This window comes from Glycine max, chromosome 3 (assembly GCF_000004515.6).
Source record: "Glycine max cultivar Williams 82 chromosome 3, Glycine_max_v4.0, whole genome shotgun sequence".
Lineage (NCBI taxonomy): Eukaryota > Viridiplantae > Streptophyta > Magnoliopsida > Fabales > Fabaceae > Glycine > Glycine max.
This window is the reverse complement of record NC_016090.4, coordinates 7,770,409-7,785,177: the sequence shown is the minus strand read 5'-3', so window position 1 is coordinate 7,785,177 and position 14,769 is coordinate 7,770,409. Positions and strand designations below refer to the sequence as shown.

Genomic DNA, 14,769 nt, shown 5'->3' with positions numbered 1-14,769 from the left:
ACTAGAAAACCAAAAATCCTAATGACAATAGTTAAAAGAAACTCAATTATATATATGTATAAGGATATCGATTTAGACTATAGTAATCTAATACCATATAATAATTTCTCATAAGTATAATTTTCAAAGTTTCTCATATCAAAATATTATAGTAATTAAAACTACTCAACATCAGAAAATTAATGTAAAAATATAACTTCTCTATTATGCACTTTTATTTAGCAAATATCATATGGAGCCAGAGATTAGAGGATAGCGAGAGATAACAAGCCTTCCAATAACATATAATTCACAGAAACTGAACAAATGCATATCTTCCGGTTACAGACACAAACGATGAAAAGCACAAGATTTTTCACTCTTCAAGTCATTTATTTACCTCCAGTATACTTCAGCTTAAGTGTTTTTTTATTTAGCCAATGCCTCTATGATTCAACTTCACTCATACTCAAAAGACTATGAACAATTTCCTCTAAGGTATGTCCTCTGCATCAATTAAAGCACTTCTTCTTGCAACATTTAAGCTTGAATTCTCTCATCCCCATCATCAGAATCACTTCAGGAATAATGATGAAGCCTCCCAGTGGAAAGTTTCCTATCATCAAAATCTGTGTTCTTATATTCATTATTATCTTGTATGCAGAGAGTTTCAAGTTCCTTTCTTCCGGTTCCATTTTCAATTTCAAACCATGTCCTACAAATAGTACCAAGCCTAAATCCAGTAAGTCCTCATCTATTCTGTGCAATGTTGTTTCTTTTGGTGTAACTATTTATCCTTTGCACACCAAAACTTTGGTATAATTGTAAAATGAAAATTAAATTTTTATTTCACAAACTTAGTGTTTCTTTTGGTGTAACTATTTACCTCTTGTGTTTACCAAACTGAGTGTTTGACTCTAATGCATTAATGATGTCTCATGCTTTGTTGTGATTGTCCAAAAGATGATAACAAGATACAAGAGGTGGTTCCTAATGATTCACTATGGTTTCATGATGGATTCGTTTATGACCCTGAGGAGTGCGATTTTACAAATGGAAAATGGGTGTTTAACAGTTCAATAAAGCCTTTGTATTCAGACAAAACTTGTCCATACATAAGTAGACCTTATTCTTGTGTCAACAATGGGAGGGTAGATTCTGACTACCGTTATTGGGAATGGCAGCCAGAAGATTGCACCTTGCCCAAGTAGGTCTCAAACTTTCTAATTAACATGCCTATATATTTTTATGATTGCAGAGCTAGTCTTTTTTATCTTCTGCATTTTGAATTTTCCTCTTCTAAATTACATTCATAGCTAATCATGATGATGCATGATCATATATAACAGGAGATTTATCATTTAATCATAAATTATTATATAATTGAAAATCGTTGACTTTTATAATAGTTTTTTTGAGGTACATATTTAGAGTGATTTTCAATTAGTTGACATGTAAAAAACTTATGTTAAAATAAAGTGTATATACATATAAAACAAGTTAGACGTTATAATGTTGACTTAGTGATAAAAGAAAATAGATGTTACAGATTCGAATCCCTATTAACACAAAAACTAATGATTAACAACTGATATTGTTCTATAAAAAAAAAATGAAATAAATTATTGATTTTATTACACTAACTGACTAACCTTTAAACTGCACAAGTCTATGTAGTTGGTTTTTTGGTCATTGAAATGTTTATTAACCTGACATAACCCAAATTATAAAATGACAACATTTTCTAGGTTTAATCCAAAGCTAGCTCTTGAAAAGCTTCAAGGAAAGAGGCTGCTATTCGTAGGGGATTCACTGCAAAAAAGCCAATGGGAATCTTTTGTGTGTATGGTTGAATGGATCATACCTGAAAAGCAGAAATCTATGAAACGAGGGACTCATTCAGTCTTCAAAGCCAAGGTATTGATCTAATGAATAGATGGGGCCAGGGTGAGACATGCACATTAAGCATTAATAGTTTAAGCACATGCTGCTCTGATTCTGATTTAAAGGAACAGTTACTTTGAATACCTTCAAAATCGACCTTATTATCAATGATATCTTAATGAATTAATGATGTGACTAACAAGTGCCCTAGTCGCAATAGTAAATAATATTTGATATTCTTAAGTAAATTACTTAAAAAATTAACTTTTGTGAATTAAATGTTAAACACATTTCTTAACTTGGTCAATCGTTTGCAAAAGTACATATTTAACAATGTTTGTGAATAAAAAACTGGTATTTTTTGTTCATGATGTCTTGTGTATTTTTAAATATGTTTATATGTTTTTTAAAATGATATATAATTTTTGAATTTGAATTTGAATTTTTTTTTTTTCTATATCCTGTCTGTGCTTGATATAGGAATATAATGCTACCATAGAATTCTATTGGGCCCCAATGCTTGTGGAGTCCAACACTGAGTTTTTTACCATAAGGGATCCCAAGAAGCAAATAGTAAAAGTTGATGCCATCATGGATCGTGCCAAGAACTGGACGGGAGTGGATATTCTTGTTTTCAATACCTATGTATGGTGGATGAGTGACATTAAGGTTAAAGCACTGTAAGTCCTCTTCAATTTGAACCTAGATAGCTATCACATGTCACCTAAAATAAACTATGTAAAGGACCATCATTGTCTTTGTCATATTCATCTCTTTTGTTCACGATCATTTTCATTCATCAAAACTCAGTCATTATGCTTTTGATCTTTAACAAAAACAAAAGGTTAAATTAATTATTTAGTCACATTTATTTTAAAATTAGTCATTATGGCTTCATATATTCTTATACAGACTAAAATATAGGTTTTCTTTGATACAAAACTTAGTTTTAAATGTGTTTTTTTCTATAAATAAATCGTTAGTTCAAATAGTATTTGACTTTATTGGTTGATTCTCATAAATAAATTCTTGAATTTGAATCTTATAAATAAATAAAAAACATGATTTGAAGAAAAGATGGCATTAAAAATATTCAATCGAGTTCAACTACAAATATTAGTCATTAGTAAAATTAATAGATATTTCACACTAATATCATAATAACCTAAAAAATATATTTCTTTCGGGTATAAAAACCAAATAATCAATTTAAATAATAGTTTAATTTTTAACAATAAACTGTTTTTACAGTATCAACTAATAAAAAATCATACATAACAATTTCTTAGTAGTTAGACGGTGTAAAAAATTTCAAATTATTTGTTAAACTATATATATATATATATTATTTATTCTTTAAATAAAAGGAAAATTTTGTTGTCTAATGTATAGCTTAATTGCAGATGGGGTTCATTTGCCAATGGAGAAGAAGGGTATGAAGAATTAGACGCACAAATTGCTTACAACTTAGGTTTAAGGACATGGGCCAATTGGGTTGACTCAACTATTAATCCAAACAAAACCAGCGTCTTCTTCACAACTATGTCCCCAACACACACAAGGTCTCTCTCTAAACTTTAAGCTTCAGCTTTCTTCAAGTTTTAACCTCCAAGTCAATTGTATCTTAACGCAATATTTCAAACACTAAAACTGAAAAACATGGTTATGATTAATTAATTAATTCTAAAAAATTCCAAATCAATATTGTGTCATGTTTTCAGAAGCTTAGACTGGGGCAACAAAGATGGTATCAAATGTTTCAACGAGACAAAGCCAATAGGGAAAAAGAATCATTGGGGAAGTGGCTCTAACAAGGGCATGATGAGCGTGGTGGAAAAAGTGGTGAAGAAAATGAAAGTTCCAGTGACATTTATCAACATAACACAAATCTCAGAGTATAGGATTGATGCACATTCCTCTGTTTACACTGAAACTGGGGGAAAGCTATTGACTGAGGAGGAAAAGGCCAATCCAAGAAATGCAGATTGCATTCATTGGTGTTTGCCTGGAGTTCCAGATACTTGGAATCAAATATTTTTGACAATGTTGTAACAAATATAAGTGGAAGTATATGTTATATACACCCATACATTCTAATTTGAGTTTAATGTGATGCATTGCTTTATATTGTTATTTTATTATAAATTATTGTTTTAATTATTATAAAAATTAAAACATTCTAATTTGAGTTTAATGTGATGCATTGTTTTATACTGTTATTTTATTATAAATTATTGTTTTAATTATTATAAAAAGTCAACCTCAATTATGATTAGATGAAGATGATAGTATAAAACTATTGTATATTTTACATATAACTTTTTTCTCTTTCAATCCTTGTGTTCTCGTGACATATGAACATGTGTAGTATGGAAAGCTAAGTGGATTGGTGTGGCATGTGCCTTCATCATTCAGTGGCATTTGTGTGATATAAATATATATGTGAACAATAAATGCCTATGCACAGAATCAAGGAAAAGAGAGGCACCGCATTGTCTGATATGAAATTAATGGCCTTTGTTTATTTGTTCAATAATTCAATTTTAGTTTTTTTTAGTGATATTCTTTATTGCAATTGTAATTGTATTTTGATAATTCATATAATAAAAACTGATATTCAAACTCAACGTTAATTATTAAGATAAAACTCTAATTTTAATAGATCAATAATTATCAAAGATACATGCAGCCATGCAAGAGAAATAAACCTACAACGAAATGTTTAAGATGATCAAAACAGCAACTCAAGCTTTATTGAATGGTAGCAATCGTTTATATATACAAGTGGATGAGAAGCTTGTCAAGGAAGCTTGATAATTAGTTACAACAGAAAGCTTAACTAATCTACCAAACTAGCTAACTAACTTGTTGCTGTTGAGAGCCCTCCGCAAGTTGGGAATGGATGTTCATCATTCCCAGCTTGGAACAAAGACCTTGGAAAACAGCTGGAGACAAGGCTTTGGTGAAAATGTCAGCAAGTTGCTTGGAGGAAGAAATGGGAAGGAGCTTGATTAGACCGGAGTTGACCTTGTGTCGAACAATTTGGCAATCAATTTCAAAATGTTTAGTACGCTCGTGGAATACAGGATTTGACGCGATTTGAATGGCGAATTGATTATCACAATAAAGAGTAGCTGGTTGAATGAAAGGAACACGAAAATCTTGAAGAACATATGTGAGCCATTGTAGCTCGCAAGTGGTGGATGCTAAAGCCCGATACTCAGCTTCTGAAGAACTGCGGGATACTGTCGATTGCTTCTTCGATTGCCAAGATATTAGGGATGAATCGAAGTAAACGGAGAAGCCAATGATGGATCGTCAGGAGCCACGACACCCTGCCCAGTCCGAGTCACTGAAAGCTTGAAGTTGAGGAGTTCCATGAGCAGCGAAGAAGAGACTCGAACCTGGTTTGCCCTTAAGATAGCGTAACACACGAAAAACAACCTAATGGTGAGTGTTGGTAGGGTTAGCCATGTACTGACTAAGTTGCTGAACAACATAGGCAATGTCGGGACGTGTATTTGTGATGTAAATGAGTCAATCAACCAGCCTTGGATACGAAGAGGAAGAATCTGCTGATAGAGGAGTTCCCGATAAAGCTTGTAACCGTGTGGAGTAATCCATAGGGGTTGAATTTGGACGAGAACCAAGCATGCCTGGGTCAGAGAATGTCAAGAGTGTATTTTCGTTGACATAGGTGAATGCCATGAGAAGATCGAGCAATTTCAAGTCCAAGGAAAAACTTCAAGTTGCCGAGGTCCTTTATCTTGAATGTTTGATCAAGGAGTGCAGTGATACTCCAAACTTCAGTGATCCTGTTACCTGTCAAAATGATATCATCAACGTAAACTAAAAGAACTGTAGTGACGTTACCATTGAATCGTAGAAAAAGGGAGTGATCGGAGTGAGATTGTCGAAAATCATGAGAAATAAGGAAGCTTGATAGTCGGGTGAACCACTGACGACTAGCTTGCTTGAGCCCGTATAGAGAGTGTTGAAGACGACATACGAGGTGAGGATTTTCGACTGAAAGTCCCGGGGGAACTTGCATGTAAACCTCTTCAGTAAGCTCACCGTGAAGAAAAGCGTTATTCACATCAAGTTGTCGTAAATGTCATTGATGAAGAGCAGCCAATGCTAGTAGAAGTCGAACGGTGGTGAGCTTTGCGACTGGAGAAAAGGTATCAAGATAATCCAAACCTTCCATTTGTGTATAACCCTTTTCAACCAAACGAGCTTTGTACCTTTCTACAGACCCATCAGCATGGTGTTTGATTTTATATACCCAACGACAACCAATGGCAGTTTTATGAGGAGGAAGAGTAGTAAGAGTCCAAGTATTGTTCAGTTGTAGAGCTTGTAACTCAACCTGCATCACCTTAATCCAACAGTCATGATGGGAAGCTTCAGCATAGGAAGTAGGTTCGGTAGTTGATGAGATAGACATGACAAAATGTCGATGTGAGGGTGAAAGACGAGAATAAGATAAGACTGAGTTTAGAGGATACCAAACAGTAGTAGAGGTGTTGGCAGTGAGTGAACTGAGATCACGATGGTAGTCCTGAAGGTATGTCGGGGCATGCTTTGTTCGTGTGGAACGGCATAACTGTAGGGAAGAAGTGTTAGCTGGTGGATCGTAACTAGAAGAATCCTGAATTATGGGATGTGGTGGTGTGGTTTCAACGGGTGGGTCGAGGTGGTTGCTGGAAAATGATCCCGGAGCTGGAACTGTGGGAGTGAGGTTCGAATGTTGTGTTTCATGAAAAGATGGGAAGTGATCTTCATAAAATATGATGTTTCGTGAAGAAGTAATGCTATGCGAATGAAGATCATAAACTAGATATCCCTTAGTATGTGATTTAAATCCAATGAAGATGCATCGATGGGCTTTGGGATCAAGCTTTTGTCGATGTGCTTTAAGAGTGTTAGTATAACACAAGCAACCAAATACTCAAAGGTTAGATATATCACATGGACTTCCATAGAGTTTTTCATAGGGCGAGATGTTATGCAAAAATGGAGTAGGAATGCAGTTAATTAAGTGTGCGGCATGAGGCAAAGCATATCACCAAAAACTGGGTGGTAAGCTTGCTTGAAAAAGAAGAGCGAGTGTCACATTGAAAAGATGTTGGTGTATGTGTTCTACAATGCCATTTTGTTCAGGAGTTTCGACACATGAAGTCTGATGAATGATTCCTTTTAAAGCATAAAAGTTATGCATGAGAAATTCAGGCCCATTGTCACTTCTTATGATTTTCACTTTGCTATTGAATTGGGTTTCAATGGATGCAATAAAGTTCATGATAATCTGGCGAGTTTCAGCTTTTGTATGCATGAGATGAATCCATGTAAAGCGTGAGTAATCATCAACAATTGTTAAAAAATATCGATGACCATGCATGGAAGGTTTCGAACATGGCCCCCATATGTCTATATGCAACAAGTCGAAGCTGTGGGATGCATGCGAATTGCTAGAAGTAAATGACAGCTTTTTGTGCTTTGCATAATGTCATGTGTTACATGTAAATTTTTTGTTATTTTGTAAAAAAGGATAATAAGATTGCATGCATTGTAATCTTTCAGATGATGGATAACCCATTCGAAAATGCCAAAGGTCTATAGGAATGATATTACACTTAGGATGAACAATAGTGGACATATGGCTTGGGAGATTATGTGATCTGGTGTGAGTTGGTAAAGGTCGTGTCTCACTTCAACTGTACCAATCTTCACTTGTTTGTTCGTATCCTGCAAGATACAAGATGTAGAAGAAAAGATTAGTGTGCAGTTGGTGGAGGACACAAGCTTGGAGATAGAGATAAGGTTGAATGTGAATGAAGGTATATAAAGAACATCAAGCAAAGTTATGGACGTGGAAAGATACACCACTCCCGAATGAGTGGCGTAGACATGATGACCATTTGGAAGCTTCACCATGATGGTACTGATACGACTGTAGGAGTGGAGATTGTTCAGTGAGCATGTCACATGATCTGTAGCTCCTGAATCTAATATCCAGGAGGTAGATGTTTGAGTTATGAGAGATGGAGGAATACCTGAGTTTGGAGTCGTATCAGTGGAGCATGAGGAGATGGAGGCAACCTGTTTGATCTATGATTGGCTAGGAGTTGTGTTTCCAGAAGATGGCTGTTGGATTAAGGCAAGTAGTGCTTCGTATTGCTCGGGACAAAAACGAACGATATCTTGGGACTCATGATGCTGAGTTTGATCATCTGTGGCTTTACTATCCACTGCCACTACGTTATTTGCGGTTGTTCTTCCATTGTAAGTCTTGCATCCCGGTGGAAAGCCATGTTTCCTGTAACAAACATCAATGGTGTGTCCGTTCTTACTGCAATGAGTGCATATTTTTCCATATCTCATATTATTACTTTTGTTCTTTCCATCATAATTGGAAGGCATCCCATGCTTCTTATAGCAAACGTTTTCCATATGGCCAACTCGTCCGCAAAAATCGCAAACAACCTTTACAGCATTGATAGAAATATCTCTGGATTCGAGATTGGGATTCGAAGAAACATTACCTAGCAATTGGCGTTCCTGTTGCGCTACATATGAAAAGATCTTTGATATTGCAGGTATTGGATCCATAAGAAGCACATGAGATCGAATATTGGCATATTGCTCGTTCAGTCCACGCAAAAACTGCATTGCTCGATCTTCAAGCTTACGTTGTGCGATAATGGTGAGAGCGGAACAAGAGCATCTAATACTGTAGGAGCAAATTGGATCTGGCCTGAAATTTTTTATTTCTTCCCAAATTATACGCAATCTGGTAAAATACTCCGTAACGGAGAGTACGCCTTGCTTCATCGTCGATGCTTCCTGTTGGAGATCAGAAATTTGCAAGAGATCTCCCTGCAAGTATCGCGACTTCAAATCACGCCAGATTTCTTCCTCTTCATCCATCCATAGGATGCTTTGCTTGATAGAAGTAGCTACTGAGTGAACGATCCAAGATACTACCATGTTGTTACATCGACACCATGCTCCATACGTTCTGTCAGTTTTCAATGGTTCAGGTGCGCTTCCATCTACAAATTTCACTTTGTTCTTGGCGCTCAACGCTGTGATCATGGACCTGCTCCATGAATGATAATTGGTTGAATCCTAAGGCCGGAGAAACGAGAGCAATGGCTGGATTCTCACTCGGATGCAGGTACAGGTAACTTTCTGTGTTGCTGAGTGTTGTTTCATTCATGATGAATGATTGAAGTTGAGAGAAGAATGGAAAGGAAGTGAGTGCGCAACAAAGCTCTTCATCAGGAGAGCTCTGATATCATATCGAAGATACATGCAGCCATGCAAGAGAAATAAACGTGCAACGAAATGTTTAAGATGATCAAAACAGCAACTCAAGCTTTATTGAATGGTAGCAATCGTTTATATATACAAGTGGATGAGAAGCTTGTCAAGGAAGCTTGATAGTTAGTTACAATAGAAAGCTTAACTAATCTACCAAACTAGCTAACTAACTTGTTGCTGTTGAGAATAATACTTAAAAAACTAAAAATTATACTTAAGTTTCTCTTATTTGTTTTTCATAAATTCTTATTGTTAAGTAGTAACAAATAGGCATTTTAAAACTCCCTTATGAAGCACATGTCCCCATCTTTTGTTTTCTCCTCCCAATAATTAGAAATGGTTATTTTCTTTTCTTTTATTTAGAAAATAGTTAACATTTTTCTCACTGTCTTGTAATTTCCAATTACCTTTGAATAATTTATGCTTAAAAGATAAAAGTTTATCTTCATTCAATTGTCAGCACTTAATCCTTAGATTTATAACGTGTTTGCATTTTTGTTTATGTTTTTTGAACTGAGCATCAAGAATCAAAACCTTATGTTGTGTAGTTAAACTCTCTCCTAGAATCACCTTGCAATTCTTACATACTCTTTTATTAGCACTTCTAACAAAAAAGAAATCAATTTCTGACCTTGAGCTTCCACTTTTATAAATTATAAGATGTTCTTTAATTTCCTCTTCTCGAAATAAGTGGTCATAATCTTAACATTATAGGTTATAGAGAAATAATAATAGTTTGTCCTTCCTCGTTTAAATCTCCAAAATCAACCACCATGCACGCCTGTAAATTGTCTTTTCTCTGACTACCAACATGTCCATTTAGATCCCCGCCTAAGAAAACCTTTTCCTCTAGTGGAATGCCTTAAATCAGCACCTCCAACTCTTCCTAAGCACCGATGATATGGATAATCTATTGTGTCACCATCAATTTTATTGTTAAGATTTTGTCTCCACATCTTTTTACATCCACCACAATTTGTTTCTAATTATACCTACCATAATACCCTCTCTATTATTTCCTTTAACTTTTCCCATGTTTCAAAGCTTAAAATCTATAGTATCTATATTTTTTACTTTTTTCTCCAACCCATTTAGTCTCTTATAGGCACATAATATTAATCATTCCCTGAATCATGGTGTATGCCACCCCCGTATAGACTTACCGGTCAAAGTACCAATATTTCAAGTAGCAAATTTGATCAAACACTTTTGGACTAGCTTCTTTACTCACGCATTCGTTCAAAAAAATGTGAGGGCCTTCACTCATTTAACACTACATCTGAGGCACCAATGCAACAACCCTTGCTCATTTCACATTATATCTAAGTGATACTGTGCATTACATCTTAGTAACGACCTAGCATTAGCAAAAAGATGTCCAGTACAACAATGTAGGGCTCCAAAGCAGTAGCCCTTGCTCATTTGACACCATATCCGAAAGATACAATGCATTACTTATGGAGTAACGACCTTGAATTAGCAAAAAATCTATCATAAATAATCAATGTTTGATTTAATGACGAGTTTTATGTTGGCTAACAAAGACCTAGCACAATCCTCCTCCTTAACTCGGGTTTGAGATTGACTATGAAGAACCATAAACAAAGTTACACTAATGATAATTAAGACTTTTTGTAACTATTATATTTAAAGAGAAATTGTGTTTCACTAACAAAGTCAACATGCTAATTAAAATTTAATTTCCAGTTGGGTATAAAATATTATTATTAAAGAAAAACTTACTTTAATAATCTCTACTCTTTAAAAGGATTAGTTTTCAAATATTTTTTCATTGTTTCCATTTTTTCCACTTCTATCATGTTATTTGAACAACTAGCATTGAATTTCATTCATTGTGCAAATTTTCAAAGAAAAAAAAAACACAATAAAAGAATGAAAAATAAATTGAGTAATTGAATAAAATAAATAAATAAATTTAAAAAACATGTGGCGTGGTTGAAAAGTTTTAATAATATCATTGATGACAACAACAATGGGCCTTTGAATTTCTATTGGGTCTGAAAGCAAACAACCTAGCTCATTGACATTCAACCTTTGGGCCTCTACACTCTTAAATTACGATTTTACCACTGAACAGAAACCCTCGTTTTACATTTCGATTCCCCTATATATAAAGAACCTTAACGCCCGCAATTCACTTCACTTCACTTCCGTCGAAGCTTGCGATCATCCTTTGTTCTCGTTCGTTCCTCTTTCCGCTCTCGGTATAGTTTTCGTTCGTTCCCAATTTGTTGACTTTTGATGTTTTAGTTTCTCTTCTGTTTTAGTGAATTTAATTATTTTCGACGTGTTCTCTAATTGATTTTCATAAAAAGGTGAAAAATTGTGAATTTTTGTTTTTCAATGAATCGTTTTATCGTATTTCAACTCCTTTCCTGTTTCGGGAAATTGTTGCCACTGCCAATGATGTCTTTCGTAGGCTTGTAATGATATTGAGATGAATGGAAGGATTAACTTCCAAACACTAAGACACTGAGGCTTCATTCATTTTATTATTGATTTAGATTTGAGGTTTTTTTTTTTTTTTTTTTTTTTTTACATTTGTGAGTTATAGCCTTATGGGTATAAATATTTAATATGCCTTTTCATGAATTTACTCAAGGCTTTGAAATTCTAATTTCATGTTTTTTCTTATATTAATTTTTTTACTTTTTAAGATTTGCTTTGATTCCAGCCTTTGAATTTTGAAACGAGTATTCTTGATTTCTGAATTGTGGGTGACTGGGTGTTTTTTTGCTTTTGACTTTTCTAATTAAAATTATAAGGAATTGATTTTCTGTATAGTCTTTGTTAGGATGTTTGTTGTCATAAAATGCTAGTAGTATTTTAATTGGGGATGAACGCAACGGTATTTTGATATTCTACAATTCATGTGAATGAATAAGTAAGTTCAAGGAAGTATTGTTTACAGTATAATGTGTTTTCTCATTATAATTTTGAATTAAGGTTTCAATATATTAATTTTTTAAACTAATAATTCAAGGTCGTTTTTCGTTTGTATGATCTTTAAATTAATCCAGCTACACATGGAGGCTTTGGTGCTTTTTACACTGTCATATGGATGCTGAATGTTGCAAGGTTGGGTTTATGTTAACTTCACGTGGAGGCCACATAATTATTAAAATTAATTGAGGGGAATTACTATAGGGTATTGCTTAAGAGATATAGGATGCTGCATGAAACTGTGTTTCAGCAAACTCAAAAAATTGCATGATTAACCATATAGCCTCAAATTTGGTATGGATGAAGGATTTTCTTGCGAAGGGACTAAGGTGAGAAATCTCGTCTGGCCAACATGAATTGGTTCATGGAATGAAACCCCAAATGACACGATTTTGCATTTGGATAGGTTAAGCATAAAGGATAAAGACCAAAATTACACCTGTTATAAAAAAGTTCGAGGTTGAACTTAAAGAAGTAGTAAAAGAGTATGACAAATGAATCAAATAATAGGCTTAAATAAATGAGTTTTTATTCTTAATAAATATTTTATTTTTTTCTTTGATTTCTAAAAAGAAAATTGTTTTGTGTAGAGTGTTTGATAAAATAAAAATTTTATTTTTTATTATTAATATTTTCTAATTATTTTAAATCAGGGAATTTTGTGTTTGTTTTCTCATAAATAAATTATTTGTTATTAGTCGAAATTAAAATAAAATTTATTAATTTATCTAGTAAATATAAAATTTATTAATTTATTTTGAAATAAATATAAAATTTATTAATTTATCAAAGACTAAAATAAAATATTAAAGACAAATAATAAAATTGTTGTTGTAATAAAGAATGTAAAATAAAAATTTATTAAGAAGTAAACTTAAAAATTAAAAATTTATTATTGATAAAAAAATATTAAAGTTCAAATAATATATTCAGTGAATCGTAGAAGTATCTAAGTAGTAATTATATTAGTTAGTTTAGAAAAATGAAACCAGATTATGTAGTCTAAAACAATTTTTCAGACCAAAAACAATACCGAACGAGTGGAAGAATAGTTGTCTTATAAGAAAAATGAAGATATATAAAATTACATAATAGGTGATAGGTAGATAAAACTCATAAGTAACATTATGAATTATGGAAAAAGGTAATTCAATGGAGATTAAGACGAGTTGCATTACTGAAAATTAATTTGATTTTATACTTCCTCATACTGAAATATAAGAAATAAAAATAATTCACACCCATTAATAAGATTATATAACATCATTTAATTTTGGTATTCTTAAAAGCAAACCCAATTCATTTACTAAAACATCATTTACATCTAATTGCATAACACAAAAAGAGATAAGGTTGTTGGAAATAAAACTCTAGTTAATGAAGAGTATTTTGGATATGGTATCTTTAAATTAGCAAAAATTAGTTAAAAATTGGCTTTAAAATGTTTTTGGTCCATGTTTTTGGTTAATGTAAGTTTTTTTTTTAATTTTAATCCCTATAAGTTTGTATTTTTCTAATTTTGATTCATGTAAACATAAACTTGTGTAGACTATAAATAAAAGAATTTGAATCTTAAAGGGAATAGAATTGGAAAAAAAACTTATAAAAACTAAAAAAAAAAAAAACTTAGGACGAAAATTGAAAATTCATCAATTTACAAAAACAAAAATTAGAAAAATAAATTTGTAGAAATAAAAAAAATTAACTTAAATAAACCAAAAATATATTTAAACCTTAAAATTTATTTATATTTTAGTCAATCACACATTAATTATTTTTTTAAAACTTATATTTCAATCTGAAGCAACAGCAAGGAGGACAACATCACGAGAGAGTGATATTGTTTTACATATGATCTTTATATTGACCCCTTGGAAAAGACATACAGTAGGATTTTAAATTTTTTTCTTGAAATATTCATTCTCACAAACTGAGTAGCATTTGACATGGTAAGAGTAGGAAATAATCATATTTCTCTAGTCTTTTTTTTTATAACAAACAAATAAATTTATTATTTTGAACTTAATTATAAAAAATATTGATATATTTTAAGATGTATTATTGTTAAATTTCATTTAAACTCTCAGTTGATTGAGAAAGATGCTCATTCATTCTCCACGTAAGTAGGTATATTTATTAACTTATTAATAATACAAGCACATCCATTGGTGGGAATCATCATCCCTTGCTTTGTGTGTAGTATTCTTAAATATTATTACTACTTTCTATGAGTATTTTTTGGAATAAGATTTAAATTAACCAAGGGTATCTACAATGCATAATTGATTAGATGAGTTAGTTATTTTAAATTTGTGAGTATTTCAATTCCATGTAACTTTAAGCACTTTATGTGAAAATTCATTCCAATGTTAGGATCGCTAAAATGAGTGCTTAACTTAATTTTACAGTCCTACTTTGCTTGAAAAATATGTTATTTATGGTATAAATTTGTTAAGCAATGGTGCTCTAGGTTATCTATTTTTATTAGTCTTGATGAATAGATTATTTATTTCTTATATAATTAAAGGAGCAGATGGAGGAATATTAGAGGTATTTTTTGAAAGAAAAAAAATAGAAACAAAAGCAAATCAAAAGGATATAAATTATAAAGAGAGT

General features: G+C 32.5%; 1 protein-coding gene across 1 annotated transcript; it reads left to right on the top strand.

Moving 5' to 3' along the window:
* The first annotated feature begins 523 nt into the window (after positions 1-523).
* LOC100816250 (protein trichome birefringence-like 3) lies at positions 524-3,974 on the top strand. Its single transcript, XM_003522018.4, has 6 exons — positions 524-721; positions 943-1,186; positions 1,728-1,896; positions 2,344-2,543; positions 3,267-3,425; positions 3,585-3,974. Exons 1-6 carry the CDS (start codon positions 568-570, stop codon positions 3,913-3,915), a joined length of 1,257 nt encoding a protein of 418 aa, XP_003522066.2. The 5' UTR covers positions 524-567; the 3' UTR covers positions 3,916-3,974.
* Positions 3,975-14,769: the final 10,795 nt, after the last annotated feature.